The sequence below is a fragment of the Myotis myotis genome, unplaced genomic scaffold (assembly GCF_014108235.1).
Source record: "Myotis myotis isolate mMyoMyo1 unplaced genomic scaffold, mMyoMyo1.p scaffold_m19_p_12, whole genome shotgun sequence".
Classification (NCBI taxonomy): domain Eukaryota; kingdom Metazoa; phylum Chordata; class Mammalia; order Chiroptera; family Vespertilionidae; genus Myotis; species Myotis myotis.
Window position 1 is genome coordinate 28,534,867 of NW_023416316.1, and position 15,429 is coordinate 28,550,295.

The window sequence follows — 15,429 nt, forward strand, 5'->3', positions numbered from 1 at the left end:
TGACCTAACAATTTTCCATTGTAATGTAATGTAATGTAATGTAATGTAATGTAATGTAATGTAATGTAATAGTACATGAAACAGTATTGAACCTGAGGTAGAGTCACCCACAGTAAATTGACCCAAATACACTTTTCTGGACTTGCCCATACAATTTTTCCTTAACCAGATATTACAGCAGGTCCAAAAAGTAGCAGACGATAGGACCTCATATCTCATTCATTATGAATGGACAGCCATTATGATGCTGTCCATTCAGGCTTGAAATTTGGGAGTCATCTTGGATTCATTTCTCTAACTTCTCACATCCAGCCAGTTGCCAAATTTTTTGTGCATTTGTCTCCTTTATTTCCATTATTATCATCTAATTTAGATCCTTTTTACCTCACCCTGAACTACCTAATGTTCCTGTTCCCCAGTCCATTCACAGTGTGAAGCCAGATTAATCTTCCAATAAAATGGCTCAGATTATCTCTCTTCCTTGTAAAGTATTTTTGTTGCCCTTTTTTATTCTTTGCTGAATTAAATATGAACATTTCACCCCCTCTCTTAGTCCTAAGACCTCTACAACATAGTCGTAACTCATTCTAGTCTTCTTGTTTACTTTTCTACCTACCAAGATCCTATATTTCAACCACATTAAATTCTTCCTGTTCCCTAAACATTCCTTGTGCTTTCCTGCTTTGACTCATGTTCCCATAGTGCTTACTTAGAATACCTTTATCTCGGCCTCTCAAATTTCTCTTCTTTCCCCATGGCTCATTCTCAGTACAGTCTTTTTCATAGTCTTTCCCAATCAGGAAATATGTTTCTCTTTTGAATTTCACATGTACTTATCTTTCAAGTTTTTTTCTACCTTTAATCATCTGTATTAACATCTTTAGGTGGTAGAGTGGGATAATGGCAGGTAATATCTTTATCTTTGGGCCCCTTGAAGTGCCTACTGTAATTCACATGCTACCAGATGAGCAGTAAATGTTTATGAAATTAGAAGTTAAGCTATGTAGCCCTGGCCAATGTTACTCAGTGACTAGACTGTTGGCCCACCTATTGGAAGGTTTCAGGTTTGATTCCTGATCAAGGGCATGTACCTGGATTTCAGGTTCATCCCCAGCCCAGGCGGGGAAGGGTGTGCAGGAAACAACCAATCAATGTGTTTCTCATATCAGTGTTCCCCCCTCTCCTTTCCCCTTCCCTCCCTCACCTCCTCCTTCCCTCCCTTCCACTCTGTAAAAATCAATGGAAAAAATATCCTCGATGAGGATTAAAAAAAAAGGTTGAGCTATGTAACCTATAGAATGGAGGTCTTCCTCCAGAATTTCTCCCAATTGTCAAATACATTAGCAGTAGCTGGGCATATGAGGATAATCTCCACAGAATTCAGTTTCTCTCCTGGATCTACAGAGGATTGGCTCACTCTTGTACTCATCAATTTAATTTATAAAAATTGTGTGTCTTCATTTTTTTACATTATAAGAAAATGTCTAACAGAGATCTCAAGTAAAAGAAGACCCTGTCACTTGACAGTTATTGATTGCTTGTTTATTCCTAAGTTTGTCACGGTCAGTTACTATTAGTTTAAAGATGTATTTGTGCCTTTATCATGTGCTAACTAGAATAGTGGTGAAGAAAATGTCTCTTTCTATAAAAACCAAATTTCTTTTTCAGCATGTTTTTTATTTTGATGAAGTCTTTGGTGAGGCATGCACCAATCAGGATGTATATATGAAGACTACTCACCCACTCATTCAGCATATTTTCAATGGGTATGATAGTAATTTTTGCTTCTCTTGCTTTTTATTTTCTATTTTCCATAAATCATGTTTTAAAAAACAAATATGAGCTATGCTTTTTTGTTCCTTTGAATTAAACATTAATTTGTGTTTTGATCTTACAAATTTAAATTAATCTCTTCTGAAAAATTTTGTGTCTCTATTTATAGAATTTACCAAGCATTTAGAAATTTTCAGCAAGATTTTCTTTTACACTGATGATATTGATTCTCTGTGCTTAGTGGGAAAATATAAGCTGACAACAATATAATTTCATCAAAGTCCTCAGAATAAAAAGGTTTTAGTGGTCAGAGTTAGTTTGAACTTTTTTTTTTTTTAATATATTTTATTGATTTTTCACAGAGAGGAAGGGAGGGGGATAGAGAGTTAGAAACATCGATGAGAGAGAAACATCGATCAGCTGCCTCTTGCATACCCCTGACTGGGGATGTGCCCGCCACAAAAGTACATGCCCTTGGCCGGAATCAAACCCGGGACCCTTCAGCCCGCAGGGCGACGCTCTATCCACTGAGCCAAACCGGTCAGGGTGTTAGTTTGAACTTTTGATACTAGGAGTTATATATTCTGGCTATTAATTTTTTCCTTGGAGTAGAATAGGTAAGTGACTGTCAGTTATCTCTCTTTCATAAATATATATTTTTAAATTTGAAATAATTATTTACACTTAGTAAATATTAAGGTAGTAGGGGCTTCTATTGTATATTTAAAACGTAGGCATATTTGTCAATCTGCTAGAGTCACAGATTTCAGAGTATTTTCACTTTTATTTATTTTTTTTTTAAATATATTTTATTGATTTTTTACAGAGAGGAAGGGAGAGAGATAGTTAGAAACATCGATGAGAGAGAAACATCAATCAGCTGCCTCCTGCACATCTCCTACCGGGGATGTGCCCGCAACCCAAGTACATGCCCTTGACCGGAATCGAACCTGGGACCCTTCAGTCCGCAGGCCGATGCTCTATCCACTGAGCCAAACCGGTTTCGGCGATTTTTTAAAAATACTTTTACAATATTAAAAAAACTTGAAGTGTAATTTATATGCAGTAAGATACACAGATCTTGCCCTAACCGCTTTGGCTCAGTGGATAGAGCGTCAGCCTGCAGACTCAAGGGTCTCAGGTTCGATTCCGGCTAAGGGCACTTACCTTGGTTGCAGGCACATCCCCAGTAGGGGGTGTGCAAGAGGCAGCTGATTGATGTTTCTCTCTCATTGATGTTTCGAACTCTCTATCCCTCTCCCTTCCTCTCTGTAAAAAATCAATAAAATATATTAAAAATAAAAAAAAGATACACAGATCTTAAGAAGTATTCAAGTTTAATGAGTTTTGATAGTTGTATACATCCAACTAACCAATACCTGGAACAAGATACAGAACATTTCCACCACCCCAGAAAGTTTTCTTGTGTCCCTTTTAGTTAATTCCACACCATCATCCTCAGATCTTATATAACCTCAGACCTGCTTTCTGTCACTAGAAAATAGTTTTTCTTGTTCTAGAATGTCATAGAAATAGAAATTTATGCCTGGTTTATTTTGCTTGACATAATGTATTTTTTGTATTAGTACATCTTGTTGCATGTACCCGTTGTTTTTACTGCTGGGTAATATTTCCTTCTATGAATATACCAAAATTTGTTTGTTTATTTTCCTGTTGGTTTACATTTGGGTTGTTTCCATTTTTTCCCCCACTATTATGAATAAAGCTGTATAGACATTTTTGTACAAGTCTTTCTGTAGACATGTTTTCATTTATCTTGGATAAAAATCTAGAAATGGAATTGTTGGGTCATAGGGTAGGTGTATTTAAAAAAGGTCAAACAGGACCAGCTGCTGTAGTTCAGTGGTTGAGCGTTAACATATGAACCAGGAGGTCACGGTTCTAATCCTTGGCAGAGCACATGCCTGGGTTTCAGACTCAACCCCCAGTAGGGGGCACGCAGGAGGCAGCCAATCTATGATTCTCTCTCATCATTGATGTTTCTGTCTCTCCCTCTCTCTTCCTCTCTGAAATCAATAAAAATATTTTTTAATTAAAAAAAAAGACAAACAGTTTTCCATGCATTACTTTATAGTCCCAGCAGCAATATATGAGAATTGCAGTTCTGCATTCTCACCATATTTGGCATTGTCAGCCTTTTTATTTTAGCCAATCTAATTGGTATGGAACTGTATGTATCTTATTGTGTTTTTAATTTTAATTTCCCTATTGCCTAATAATATTAAGCATCTTTTCATGTGCTTATTGGTCATTTATATATCTTCATTTGTTTTTATTGTCTTTTTATTATTGTTTTGTAGAAGTTATTTAAATTTTTTATAATTATTTGTATAAAGTAAGCTAAAAAAGTAAAATATCTTTCAGGTTCAGTTTCGTATGTACCAAATCTGTTTGAGAGAGTACATTTTTAAAATAAGTTAGAATTTGAATGTTTGTGATATTACCAATAAATACGAGAGTTGCGCATGGTACAGATCTCAGAGTGATTTAGTACTACATAGTTTGGTCCCACAATACTCAGGTAATCTTAGTCTCCAACTCCTCTTAAAATATACTATGATTGGCGGGTGGTCTTTTAACTATCCTTTCCACCTCTTATTCTGTAGTTCTTTACACTCAAACAGAGTGTATACACACATCTTTCCACGTGCAAGGATAGTGATTCTCACTTAGAATCACAGGACATCAGGGCTAGAGAGGATCTTAGAAATCAAGTAACCCAGCAATTTATTGCTAAAAGTGAAAACTTTGAGGTCTTCCTCAAATATTTTGCTTACGTTGATTTCATCTCTGCCTAAACGTCTTTAATATTCATATGAATGGTCACTACCATCATATTGATCTTATGATCTATTATTTATTGATTTGATTCTCTTATTTTTTCACCAAATTTATCTTTCCAGATTAACACAATATCATGTTCTCTGGGATCCTCTAAAGCAGCGGTCGCCAACCTTTCAGACCTCACGGACCACCAGGGGTCCACGGACCACCGTTTGGCAACTGCTGCTCTAAAGCATCTCGCAGGAGTTCTTATTTCCTTATCCTCAAGAGTTGTCCTGTGGTCTTACCAGTTCCATAAAATATTCCTGTCAGAAAACTCACGTGCTGCTTTGAAAATTGTTTTTCCTCTTCCTGTGTTTTTATCATGTAAAGCCCTCCTCTCTTTAAAGGATTGTATGTTTATAGCTGAATTTTGCCAAATATTCTTTTTCAAGCTGACTTTTGTCATTAAAAATCTACGGGTAGATCAGTATTTCTCTCATATATTAGTAATACAAATTATTCTTCCCTCAGAGGCAATGCCACTTGCTTTGCATATGGACAGACAGGTGCTGGAAAGACCTACACCATGATAGGAACTCATCAGAACCCAGGACTGTATGCTCTGGCTGCGAAAGACATCTTCCGGCAACTAGAAGTGCCCCAGCCAAGAAGGCACCTCTTTGTGTGGATCAGCTTCTATGAAATCTACTGCGGACAGCTTTATGACCTCCTAAATAGAAGAAAAAGGTACTAGATATGAGTGGGAAACTGTGAATCTGTTCACTATTGTTTTCAGCCAGAGTCCACTGAATCATGGTATTAAATGACAGTGTTTGGTACATTAATGCCCTTTCATGAAATGAGAGTCTCCTGAATCAGATACATATTTTTTAAACTGTCAGTTTTGCTAGAGAAAGACGTAAATTAGCCTTTCATTAGTATTTTTTAAAGTGATCGATATCCTAATATTTACCCAAAGGTTGTCCCTTTTATTTTGGTTTATGAAAAAGATCTAATTTCAGGAGGTCAGGAAATCAAAATATATGTAAATCCCTTTTTATTCTTTTGACCTATTATTACACTAGAAGAACTATAATGTTTTCCACTTTCTCTTGTTTTTCCTGCTCAATAATCTTAGGGTAAGCTTCGTGATAGCTCTCCTAAGTCAGTAAAAAGAAAAGAAAATCTCTTTACTTCACATTAGACCGTTAACTCTTATAAAGCTTAAACTGTTGCCCTTGCAACATAATAGTAACTTAGAAATGTATTGAGTAACTCTGATTTTAAATCCCTATTGTATTTTTATGGCCTAAAATTTTATTTATGTTGAAACAGATGAGTAGGAGTCAACAAAATTGTGAAGGTATCTACTGGGGAAAAAGAGGGAGAAAAGAAGTAGGAGAGATGAAGGGATAAAAGTTTATCATAACAGAATTAACCAGACATGAGACATGTTGGGAGTAGAGTAACAACACCAAGTGGAAAGGAGTGAGTTGAGGCTGAACATGGTAGAAGGCTGGGGAAACCAAATCTGAAATAGACAAGCCCCACAGCAAAGATTTCCAGAAGGACATGAAAGTTCTGTGTGCTCCAGGCGAGTATTGGATGGGAGGGGAGGTGGAGGAGCTGCTCCAGTTCAGTAGGGAAAACATGATAGGATCAGCTCCCGTTGTAGAGGGGCACTAGAGTACTGAGTAGCATAACCAGAGAGGCCACTGAGTGGGTTTAGGCAAGCCATGGTCTTGTGAACTCTACCAATAACAAGGGACGGTATGCCACAATCAGAAAATGTATAGATTTTGGTGGTTCAGTTGTGCCAAATTAAGGAGGGTGCTGCTCTAGGGCTGCTTTGACAAAGAGTTGCCTTTCTTTTTTAACCTCTTTGTTTTGGTTTTAAAGCCTCAAGTTAGCTTAATCACAGCTTCTGTCCCAAGTCCCAGCAACCTTATTAGGGGCTCTTTCCAGTCAGAATGGCCACTTCCTCTAAATAATAGTTGGCATGAGAATAAAAGCCACTGTTGTGCTGTGTATGTGGTTCATTTGTTCGTGTGAAGAGACAGTCAGATTATTCAACCATTGTGTGATTCTTTAATGAATGACCCAGGTATATTGCCCTGTATATTTGCATTCTTTGATTATAGCCAAGGGGATGGGAATATGCTTAGTCCTGGGTTTAAGCTTCTCTAGGGCTCACCTAGACTTACTCTGCAAGTGTCTTGTGCTGTGGGGGTTTTTTGTGTGTTTTTTTGTTTGTTTTTGTATCTCTGGTTAATTGGCTAATATCTCTTTGTTTCCTCCCATTCTGGGACTTCTAACATGTCCTGGTCCACTGATGGCACCCTTTCTTGTTTGTTTAGAGCTTTTTAAATTTGTTCTGTTGTTATTTTTATTTTTTTTTTTTTTTTAAACACACTCTATTGATTTTTTACAGAGAGGAAGGGAGAGAGATAGAGAGCCAGAAACATCGATGAGAGAGAAACATCGATCAGCTGCCTCCTGCACATCTCCCACTGGGGATATGCCCGCAACCCAGGCACACGCCCCTGACCGGAACCGAACCCGGGACCCCCCAGTCCGCAGGCCGACGCTCCATCCACTGAGCCAAACCGGTCTCGGCGTGTTGTTATTTTTTTAATAAAATATATTTTCTATACTAATAGTCGGGCTTTGATAAATGTAGATAAAAGTATATATGTTCAGTCCACCTCTTAAACTAGAATCCAGAGTTTAAGGAGCTTTAAATTAACTCTTAAAAATAGAGGACAGCTGAAACTGGTTTGGCTCAGGGGATAGAGCGTCGGCCTGCGGACTGAAAGGTCCCAGGTTCGATTCCGGTCAAGGGCATGTACCTGGGTTGCGGGCATATCCCCAGTAGGAGATGTGCAGGAGGCAGCTGATCGATGTTTCTCTCTCATCGATGTTTCTAACTCTCTATCTCTCTCCCTTCCTCTCTGTAAAAAAATCAATAAAATATATTAAAAAAATAGAGGACAAATTGTTTTTATACCCTTGCATAAAAAGTGATAGAATCTTGTTTATAGGATTTAAAAATCTAGCAATATATATTTTAGGCTGTCCATTAGGAACCTTTCTGGGGTGAGCGCAGGGCATAGGGCCTGGGAAATATGTTCAGGAATAACATGTTCTTGCCTCTGCAGGCTCTTCGCAAGAGAAGATAGCAAGCACGTGGTACAGATCATGGGACTGCGAGAGGTTCAGGTGGATAGCGTGGAGCTCCTGTTAGAGGTAACTCTCCCTTCCTTCTTTACTACACCACTGTAGCAGCCTAAGTACAGGGGAAGAATTCATTTTGCTATCTAGCAAGTATGATGGACTCAGATTTAGTTAGGAAAATGGCAATGGCAAGCACACCACTTCACATTTATAAAACGAGAGTCCTCCTCTTAGAGGATCACTTCTTTCTCTAAGTTGGTTGTCTCAGTGCCATGGTTGTGGGAGGTAGGGCATGTGAGAGAACCTAATGCATGAGAGGATACTCTTGGGCCAGTTTCAGAGGCTGCTAATGAGTATTTCTCTGGTAGTGGGCTCTGGGAAAAGCTGCTAGAGAGAAATATTCTTATTTTAAATAAAAATTTTAATAGGTAATACTTTCACAGGGGCTCAAAATTCAAAAGATACAATGAAAATATCCCTCCTGTTGCCTTCTCCTGAGGCAACTAATTCTGTTTTAATGTTTTTGTATAGCCTTCCAAAGGTATTTTAAAATCTTCTTTTATTAAAAGTTATCTTTTTATTATAACCAAAGTAACACTTGCTCATTATTACATCTAAACATTAAAAAATATGTAAAATAGAAAAATAAAGTCTCCTTTAACTTACTGTACTTTCTCCACTGAGATATCCACTGTTAATAGTTTAGAATATTTAGATTTTTTTTTTCTATTCTGGAATTTTATTAACTTATGTACATATATTTCTGGTGAATCTCCCTTTAAGGAAGTAGTCCTCAACTTGGCTTTACATTAGATCATCGGGGATTTTTTCCCTTATTTAAAAAAAATTGTTTAACCTTTTTTATTGTGGAAAAAGCACTATACAGAAAAGTGCATAAAACCTATATGTGTACAGTATAAAGAAACAAGTGCCTTCATAATCAACTACTCACATTAAGAAATAGAACATTGCAGCACCCACAAGAACCCAATCATACTCCCCTATCTTCCTAACTTTTATGCTAATCACTTTCTTGTTCTTTGTTAGTTTTACCGACTATTATCCATAGATAAACTTAGTTTTCACCTGTTTTTTAAATTTGTATTAATAAAATCACATCTTTTGTGTCTTCTTTTGCTCAACATTATCCTTTTGAGATCCATCTATGTTTTTACATATGGCTGTAGTTCATTTTTTTTTGCAGTTAGAACTCCATCATATGAATGTAGCATAATCTATTTAACCATCCCACTGTTAATGAATAATTGGGGTTGTTTCTACCTGGGTCTCTTCTGAGCAATGAGTCTGTCAATGTTCTTATACACATATTTCAGCATACGAGTTCTCTAGGTTATGGTGTGAAATGCACATCTTCCACTTCACTACATGATGCCAACTGCTTTCCAACATAGAGTACACACTCCCACAAGCTGTGTATGAGCAAACCCATTGCTCTTCATCCTCACCAACACTTTCTTTGATTTTTGAATTTTTGCCTGTTTGAAAATGTTTAATTATATATTTAATTTGCATTTCACTGATTAAGAAGGAAATTGAAGAGCTTTTACTATTTTTAACTTATCTTTTTAATTTCCTCTTTTGGGAATGCCAGTTCGGATTTTTTTCCTCATTTTTGGGTTGCCTGTCTTTTATTGATTTGTATATTCTGGATATGAGTCTTTTGTCAGTGTTATATGTCATAAGCATGTTGTCTTGTTCTTTGGCTTGTCTTTCTAGTTATATAATGTCTTTTAATTTTGCTTGAGTCCATGTAAGGCCAGTTAAATCAGGATTTCTCAAGGGTGAGGCCCAGATGTGGGTATTAGTATTTTAAATTGAAATATAGTTCACATACCATAAAACTCACCTTTTAGAAGTGTATGCCTCAGTGGCTTTTTAATATAATTTTCTTATTAAGATTAGACTAGAAGCCCAGTGCACAAATTTTGTGCACTGGAGGGGGGGGGGTGTCCCTTAGCCCAGCCTGCACCCTCTCACAATCCAGGACCCCTTGCTCATTACTGTTTGGCTCGCTGCTCCTTAGAGCTGCCACGAAGGTGGAGAGGCTCCCACCACCACTGCTCCGCTCTCCAGCCGTGAGCCTGGCTTCCGGCTGAACAGCGCTCCCCCTGTGGGAGTGCACTGACCACCAGGGGACAGCTCCTGCATTGAGCATCTGCCCCCTGGTGGTCAGTGTGCATCATAGCAACTGGTCATTCCGCCACTCAGTCAATTTGCTTATTAGCCTTTTATTATATAGGATTGATTTCAGAGAGGAAGGGAGAGGGAGAGAGAGAGAGAAATATCAATGATGAGAGACAATCACTTGATCGGCTGCCTCCTGCACACCTCCTACTGGGGATCGAGCCTGCAACCAGGCATGTGCCTTTGACTGGAATCGAACCTGGGACCCTTTGGTCTGCAGGCTGACGCTCTATCCACTGAACCAAATGAGTTAGGGTGAACTTTTAAAATAATACCCACCTTACCCTAGCCCAGTGGTTGGCAAACTGCGGCCCCTTGAGTGTGGCTCTTCCACAAAATACCACATGCGGGCACGCACTTACAGTGCAATTGAAACTTCGTGGCCACACTCAAGGGGCCAAAGAGCCGCATGTGGCTCGCAAGCCGCAGTTTGCCGACCACTGCCCTAGCCGGTTTGGCTCAGTGGATAGAGCATTGGCCTGCAGATTGAAGGGTCCTGGGGTCAATTCTGGTCAAGGGCACATGCCTGGATTTCGGGCTCGGTCCAACGTGCAGGAGGCAGCCAATCAATGGTTCCCTCTCATCATTGGTATTTCTCTCTCTTCCTCTCCCTTCTTCTCTGAAATCAATAAAAATATATATTTTTTAAAAAGTTCCCCAGGTGATTCTAATGTGCAGCCATCATAGTTATCTTCTAGTATATCCAACAAGTTTTGTTTAGAGTCAGGGAGAAGGCTGGAAGGACAGACTGGGTACTTGACAATATGCACCTTTAGAACAGCTTCACAATATACCCCTCCACAGACTTGGATGCATGAAATGGGAGGGTGGCCCGCCAATGATATGTCTTTTTCTAATAGTTTCTTTTTCCTGGGACAAATAGACAAATTTGTTTAAGGGATGCAGCCTCATACTTGTGTGATTATTAGATTTCTGAGTCCTGGGATCCAAAATCTCAGGCTGGCATCTGAGTGTGGCTGTTTTAGAGGGCCACCTAAGAGCCAAGAGCCCCTTGGATTGCTAAGGCAGGCACAGAACAAAAGTTTGTGGGATGTGTTGAATAGGCTCCCCTGAGGCTGTGACCATTCTTACCTGTCTAGAACTACCTCCACTGTGGAGTCCTAAGGAAATTGTTTCACATATACCTGTTCCCTTGGCCCCACTTTCCCCAGCCATTTGTTCTTTTGCCCCAGAGTTTCACGAGATTTGGTCCTCATTATGTGTTTGTCCCTGGAGATTAGACCAATTCAGTGGGAAAGGAGAAAAAATCAAGAGGAAGTCCTCTTTTCTTTGCTATGGTGTCAAGTCACACTCTTCACCCTGGAACCGTGTATGGCACTGCTTTATCCTATGGTATGTTTCCCGAGAAAAGCAGAAAGAAGTTTCTTGTTAGTCAACATTGCCATTGATACACTTGTACAAAGTTGTACAAGAAGGAAGCCCAGCTGAGATCAAAATGGAAAGTTGGTATAAATTATGAATATCTGACACAGTTACCCTCATAAACATTAATTGACTCGAAACAACAGCACTTGCAAACTCAGATGTCACACTTTCACTGTCTCTCAGGTATCATACTAACTCAAGTATCACCCATGTGTTTGCTCAAGTATCACTCTTAGGTATCATCTTCAAGCGTTATCCTCAGAGATCACCCTCGGGCTCACTCAGATATGGCCACCTGTTACCTGTCTCACAACTGGCAGCTTTATTTTATTTTATTTTTTATCATTTCCTTGGCTATGATTGGTAGCAGAGGCCACATAGCAAGAGCTTCCCCTAGATGAGCCTCAGTTGTATATAATTGCCTATCTTACTGAAGTACTATAGGCCTTCTTTGATATTCATGCAGGAAACTTAGTGATTAAATCCTTATAACCAGTCAGAGCTGGGTCCCAGTGCTGTGTATCCTTGAGCATACCTTTACTTTCCTGAACCTGAAATATATGGATGATAGTAGATGACTGGGTCTAGTAATAGACAAGGAAATTAGATAACATACATAAAATGCTTACTGTGATGCTAGCTCAATTTGTCATAGCTATTATTCTTATTAATAAATCACTGAATGTTTCCAGTACCACAGAATTCAGCAGTTGCCTCTATTTTTTATTGTAGCAGGTCCCCATTTCACTACTCACACAACATGCTTTGTTTAAAGGACCTAGATTTAGAAACTTGCACCATAGACTTCAGTTACTACAAATACTTCCTTCAGAAGAAAGAATTTTAGAAGGGGGAGGAAAGGGAATCTAGTGTTTTTTAAAGTGATTGCATCGCCAAAACCGGTTTGGCTCAGTGGATAGAGCGTCGGACTGTGGACTGAAGGGTCCCAGGTTCGATTCCAGTCAAGGGCATGTACCTGGGTTGCGGGCACGTCCCCAGTAGGGGGTGTGCAGGAGGCAGCTGATCGATGTTTCTCTCTCATCGATGTTTCTAGCTCTCTATCTCTCTCCCTTCCTCTCTGTAAAAAAATCAATAAAATATATTAAAAAAATAAATAAAGTGATTGCATTAATTTTGCTCTACTCCTGAACTTTTTTTAAAATATATTTTTATTGATTTCAGAGAGGAAGGGAGAGGGAGAGAAAGATAGAAATATCAATGATGAGAGAGAATCATTGATCAGCTGCCTCCTGCACACCCCGCTATTGGAGATCGAACCCACAACCTAGGCATATGCCCTTGACTGGAATCGAACCCAGAACCCTTCAGTCCGCAGGCCAACGCTCTATCCACTGAGCCAAACCAATGACGGCTACTCCTAGACTTTTTTAAAAAAATTGCTTTTATTAATTTTAGAAAGAGAGGAAGTGAGAGGGAGAGAGAAACATCAATGTGAGATAAATATTGATCACTTGCCTCCTGCATGCCCCCTATGGGGGATCAAGCCTGCAACCAGAGCATGTGCCCCCACCCAGAGTCAAACCAGCAACCGTGTGTGTGTGTGTGTGTGTGTGTGTGTGTGTGTGTGTGTGTGCGCGCGCGCGCGCGCGCGCGCGCGTGCGTACACACATGTGCATAAAACAGCCAACTGAGCCACACTGGCCCGGGCTACTCCTAGACTTTTATTTCCTCCAAGTAAATTGTCCCCCCCCCTTTCTCCTTCCCTCACTTCTTCCTTTCCTTCCTTTTTCTTTTTGCTTTCTTTTTTTAAAATATATTTTTATTGATTTCAGAAAGGAAGGGCGAGATAGAAACATCAATGATGAGAGAGACTCATCGATCAGCTGCCACTGGGGATCAAGCCTGCAACCCAGGCATGTGCCCTGACTAGGAATCGAACCGTGACCTCCTGGTTCACAGGTCGACGCTCAACCATTGAGCCACGCAGGCTAGGCTTTCTTTTCCTTTCTTCTACTGTGGAGCCCATGGAATCTCATGTTGATCTATAAAACTCTATTTCCCCATGAAACTGAGTGATTTACATTTGTGAAAATAGTTTAAGTTTTGGAAGTTTACATGGAGATGTTCTTTAGTATCTTTTTAAAAATTAATATTTATTGAAAACTTACTATGTACCAATCATGGTACTAAGTGCTTTACATGTATTATCTTTTTAATTCTCATAAGTAACCTCTGAGATTACCATTTTTATAGATAAGAAACTGAGACCCTAAAAAGTTAAGTGATTTTGCAAGTGTTCATACATTGCAGAAGTTCACACAACCATGTGCCAGAGCTGGCATGTGAACCCAGATAGTCTAACTTAAGATTTCAGTCTCTTAACTACTACACTTGAGTTGTATGTCATTTACAAAAGTTTTTCTGGTGATCTTCACAAACTGCCTCATTTTTTACTCCTCAGAGCTCAGCTGCTTTATTCCACAGTTTCTGAAAGTTATGATGATTTCAAGCTATTACTGAAGGTCAGGAAACTGGACCAAGGACCAGAAATTCCTTCGTGCCTTCCCTAAAAGGCATTTAGTCAGGAAAGGTTGCCTCAACATGTTAGGTTTTCTCACGGGTACCTAGTACCTCATGGTAGACAAAGTGCAGTGACAAGCCAAGTACAAAACTCTATGATAGAACCCAGAAGCCAGCCTTTCTTGACTCCTCCGGGGTGAATTTCACCACAGAGCTATCCTTTCCGCTTCCTGCCAGTATCCACAGTTCCTGACCAGGTGTAGCCTTGATGCCTCTCAGAGTCCTCACTAGGTCCCAGCAGAAGTATCATCATTACTCATATGTGGCAGAGGGCACCTGGCTTCTATCCTTAGACTATATTCTACCAATGCGACCTTGGATAAGTCACTTAACTTCTCTGTGATCCCTCCCTTATCTATCAAGCATATTGCTCACACAAATGTGGAGATTTAAAGGATCTCTCTTGTCTCTCTCGTGGTGTTTGTAAAAGACAAAACAGTGAGAACCCTGAAACTCTAGGAGGAAATGAACCAGAATCTTGTTAACTCTGGGATTATGGGCGGTATATGTTTTCTTCTGTGTTTGCTTAGTTTTCCACAGGAAGCATGTCTTAATTTTTTAATGAAAAAAAACAACAACAATACAAATCTAAGATGATCCATCATCATTGTTTTGTTACAGTCTATGTAAGCATGAAGTCAGGGCGATAGGGAGAGCCTACTAGGATGAAGAAGTGCATTTAAGCTGGGTGGTTTGGGAACAGATAGGCCATAAGTGAACTAGCCAACATCCAGTACTTTTGGGGGGGGGGGGGGAGGAGGCACTTACACCGCACTCAGTGTAAGGGATTACTGCTCTAACTTTCCTGATTTCTGATTAGCAGCAACTTGCTATCCATGTAGTTGATAATCTAGTTTTACAAATTAACAGGTTCTTCTCATCACAGAAGGATTTATCAGATAGTCCCTTTAAACTTTTAGGAAACTGTTTACAAAATTAGTACATTCACAGTATGACTCTAAATTTCATTCTAAAATATAATTCCAAATCTCACACACAGTTAATCTTTAAAAACATTAACTATTACTCAGACCATTGAGGAACTTAGTTAAAATTTTTAAATGCATAAGCGCCTGCTTGTTAAGATATTTTTGGCCTATTGTGGAAGTTTGATTGTTAAACTTTTGGACTCTTAATTTGGAAACTGTAGCTATATTCAGTATGATATAAATTAAAATTATGAAAGATTGAGAAAAAATGAGATAGGACTTTCTTACCTTTAATGTACTGCAGTATAAATAAATTTATTGCCAGTGCCCTAGTGTAGTAGAAACCACATGGGCTTTGGAGTCATACATACTGAATGTGGAATTTGGTTCTGCCACACAACAGCTGTTTGTGAGGAAATTAACCTCTGAGTTTATTCCTCAACTGTAAACGGGGTCGAATAATACTCACCTCACATTAGGCTGTTGTGAGGATTCTATCAAACAGTATATTTAAAGTTTTTCACCTTTTGAATCTCAGAAATTAATACTCCTTCCCCTGTCCAAAATAAGGGCAGCATATTCATATATGGCTGTGTTTTCAATGGCTAGAGGATTTCCCCATTCCCTGTGGCCA

The 15,429-nt window shown here is 39.1% G+C and overlaps 1 protein-coding gene across 1 annotated transcript in view; it reads left to right on the forward strand.

Annotated features, from left to right (window-relative positions):
* KIF24 (kinesin family member 24) overlaps positions 1-15,429 on the forward strand; it is a 63,473-nt gene that overhangs the window by 26,355 nt on the left and 21,689 nt on the right. Inside the window, exons 4-6 of the mRNA XM_036330547.1 lie at positions 1,669-1,766; positions 5,092-5,307; positions 7,719-7,806. Coding sequence (XP_036186440.1) covers positions 1,669-1,766; positions 5,092-5,307; positions 7,719-7,806 — 402 coding nt within the window. The remainder of the gene's footprint in view (positions 1-1,668; positions 1,767-5,091; positions 5,308-7,718; positions 7,807-15,429) is intronic.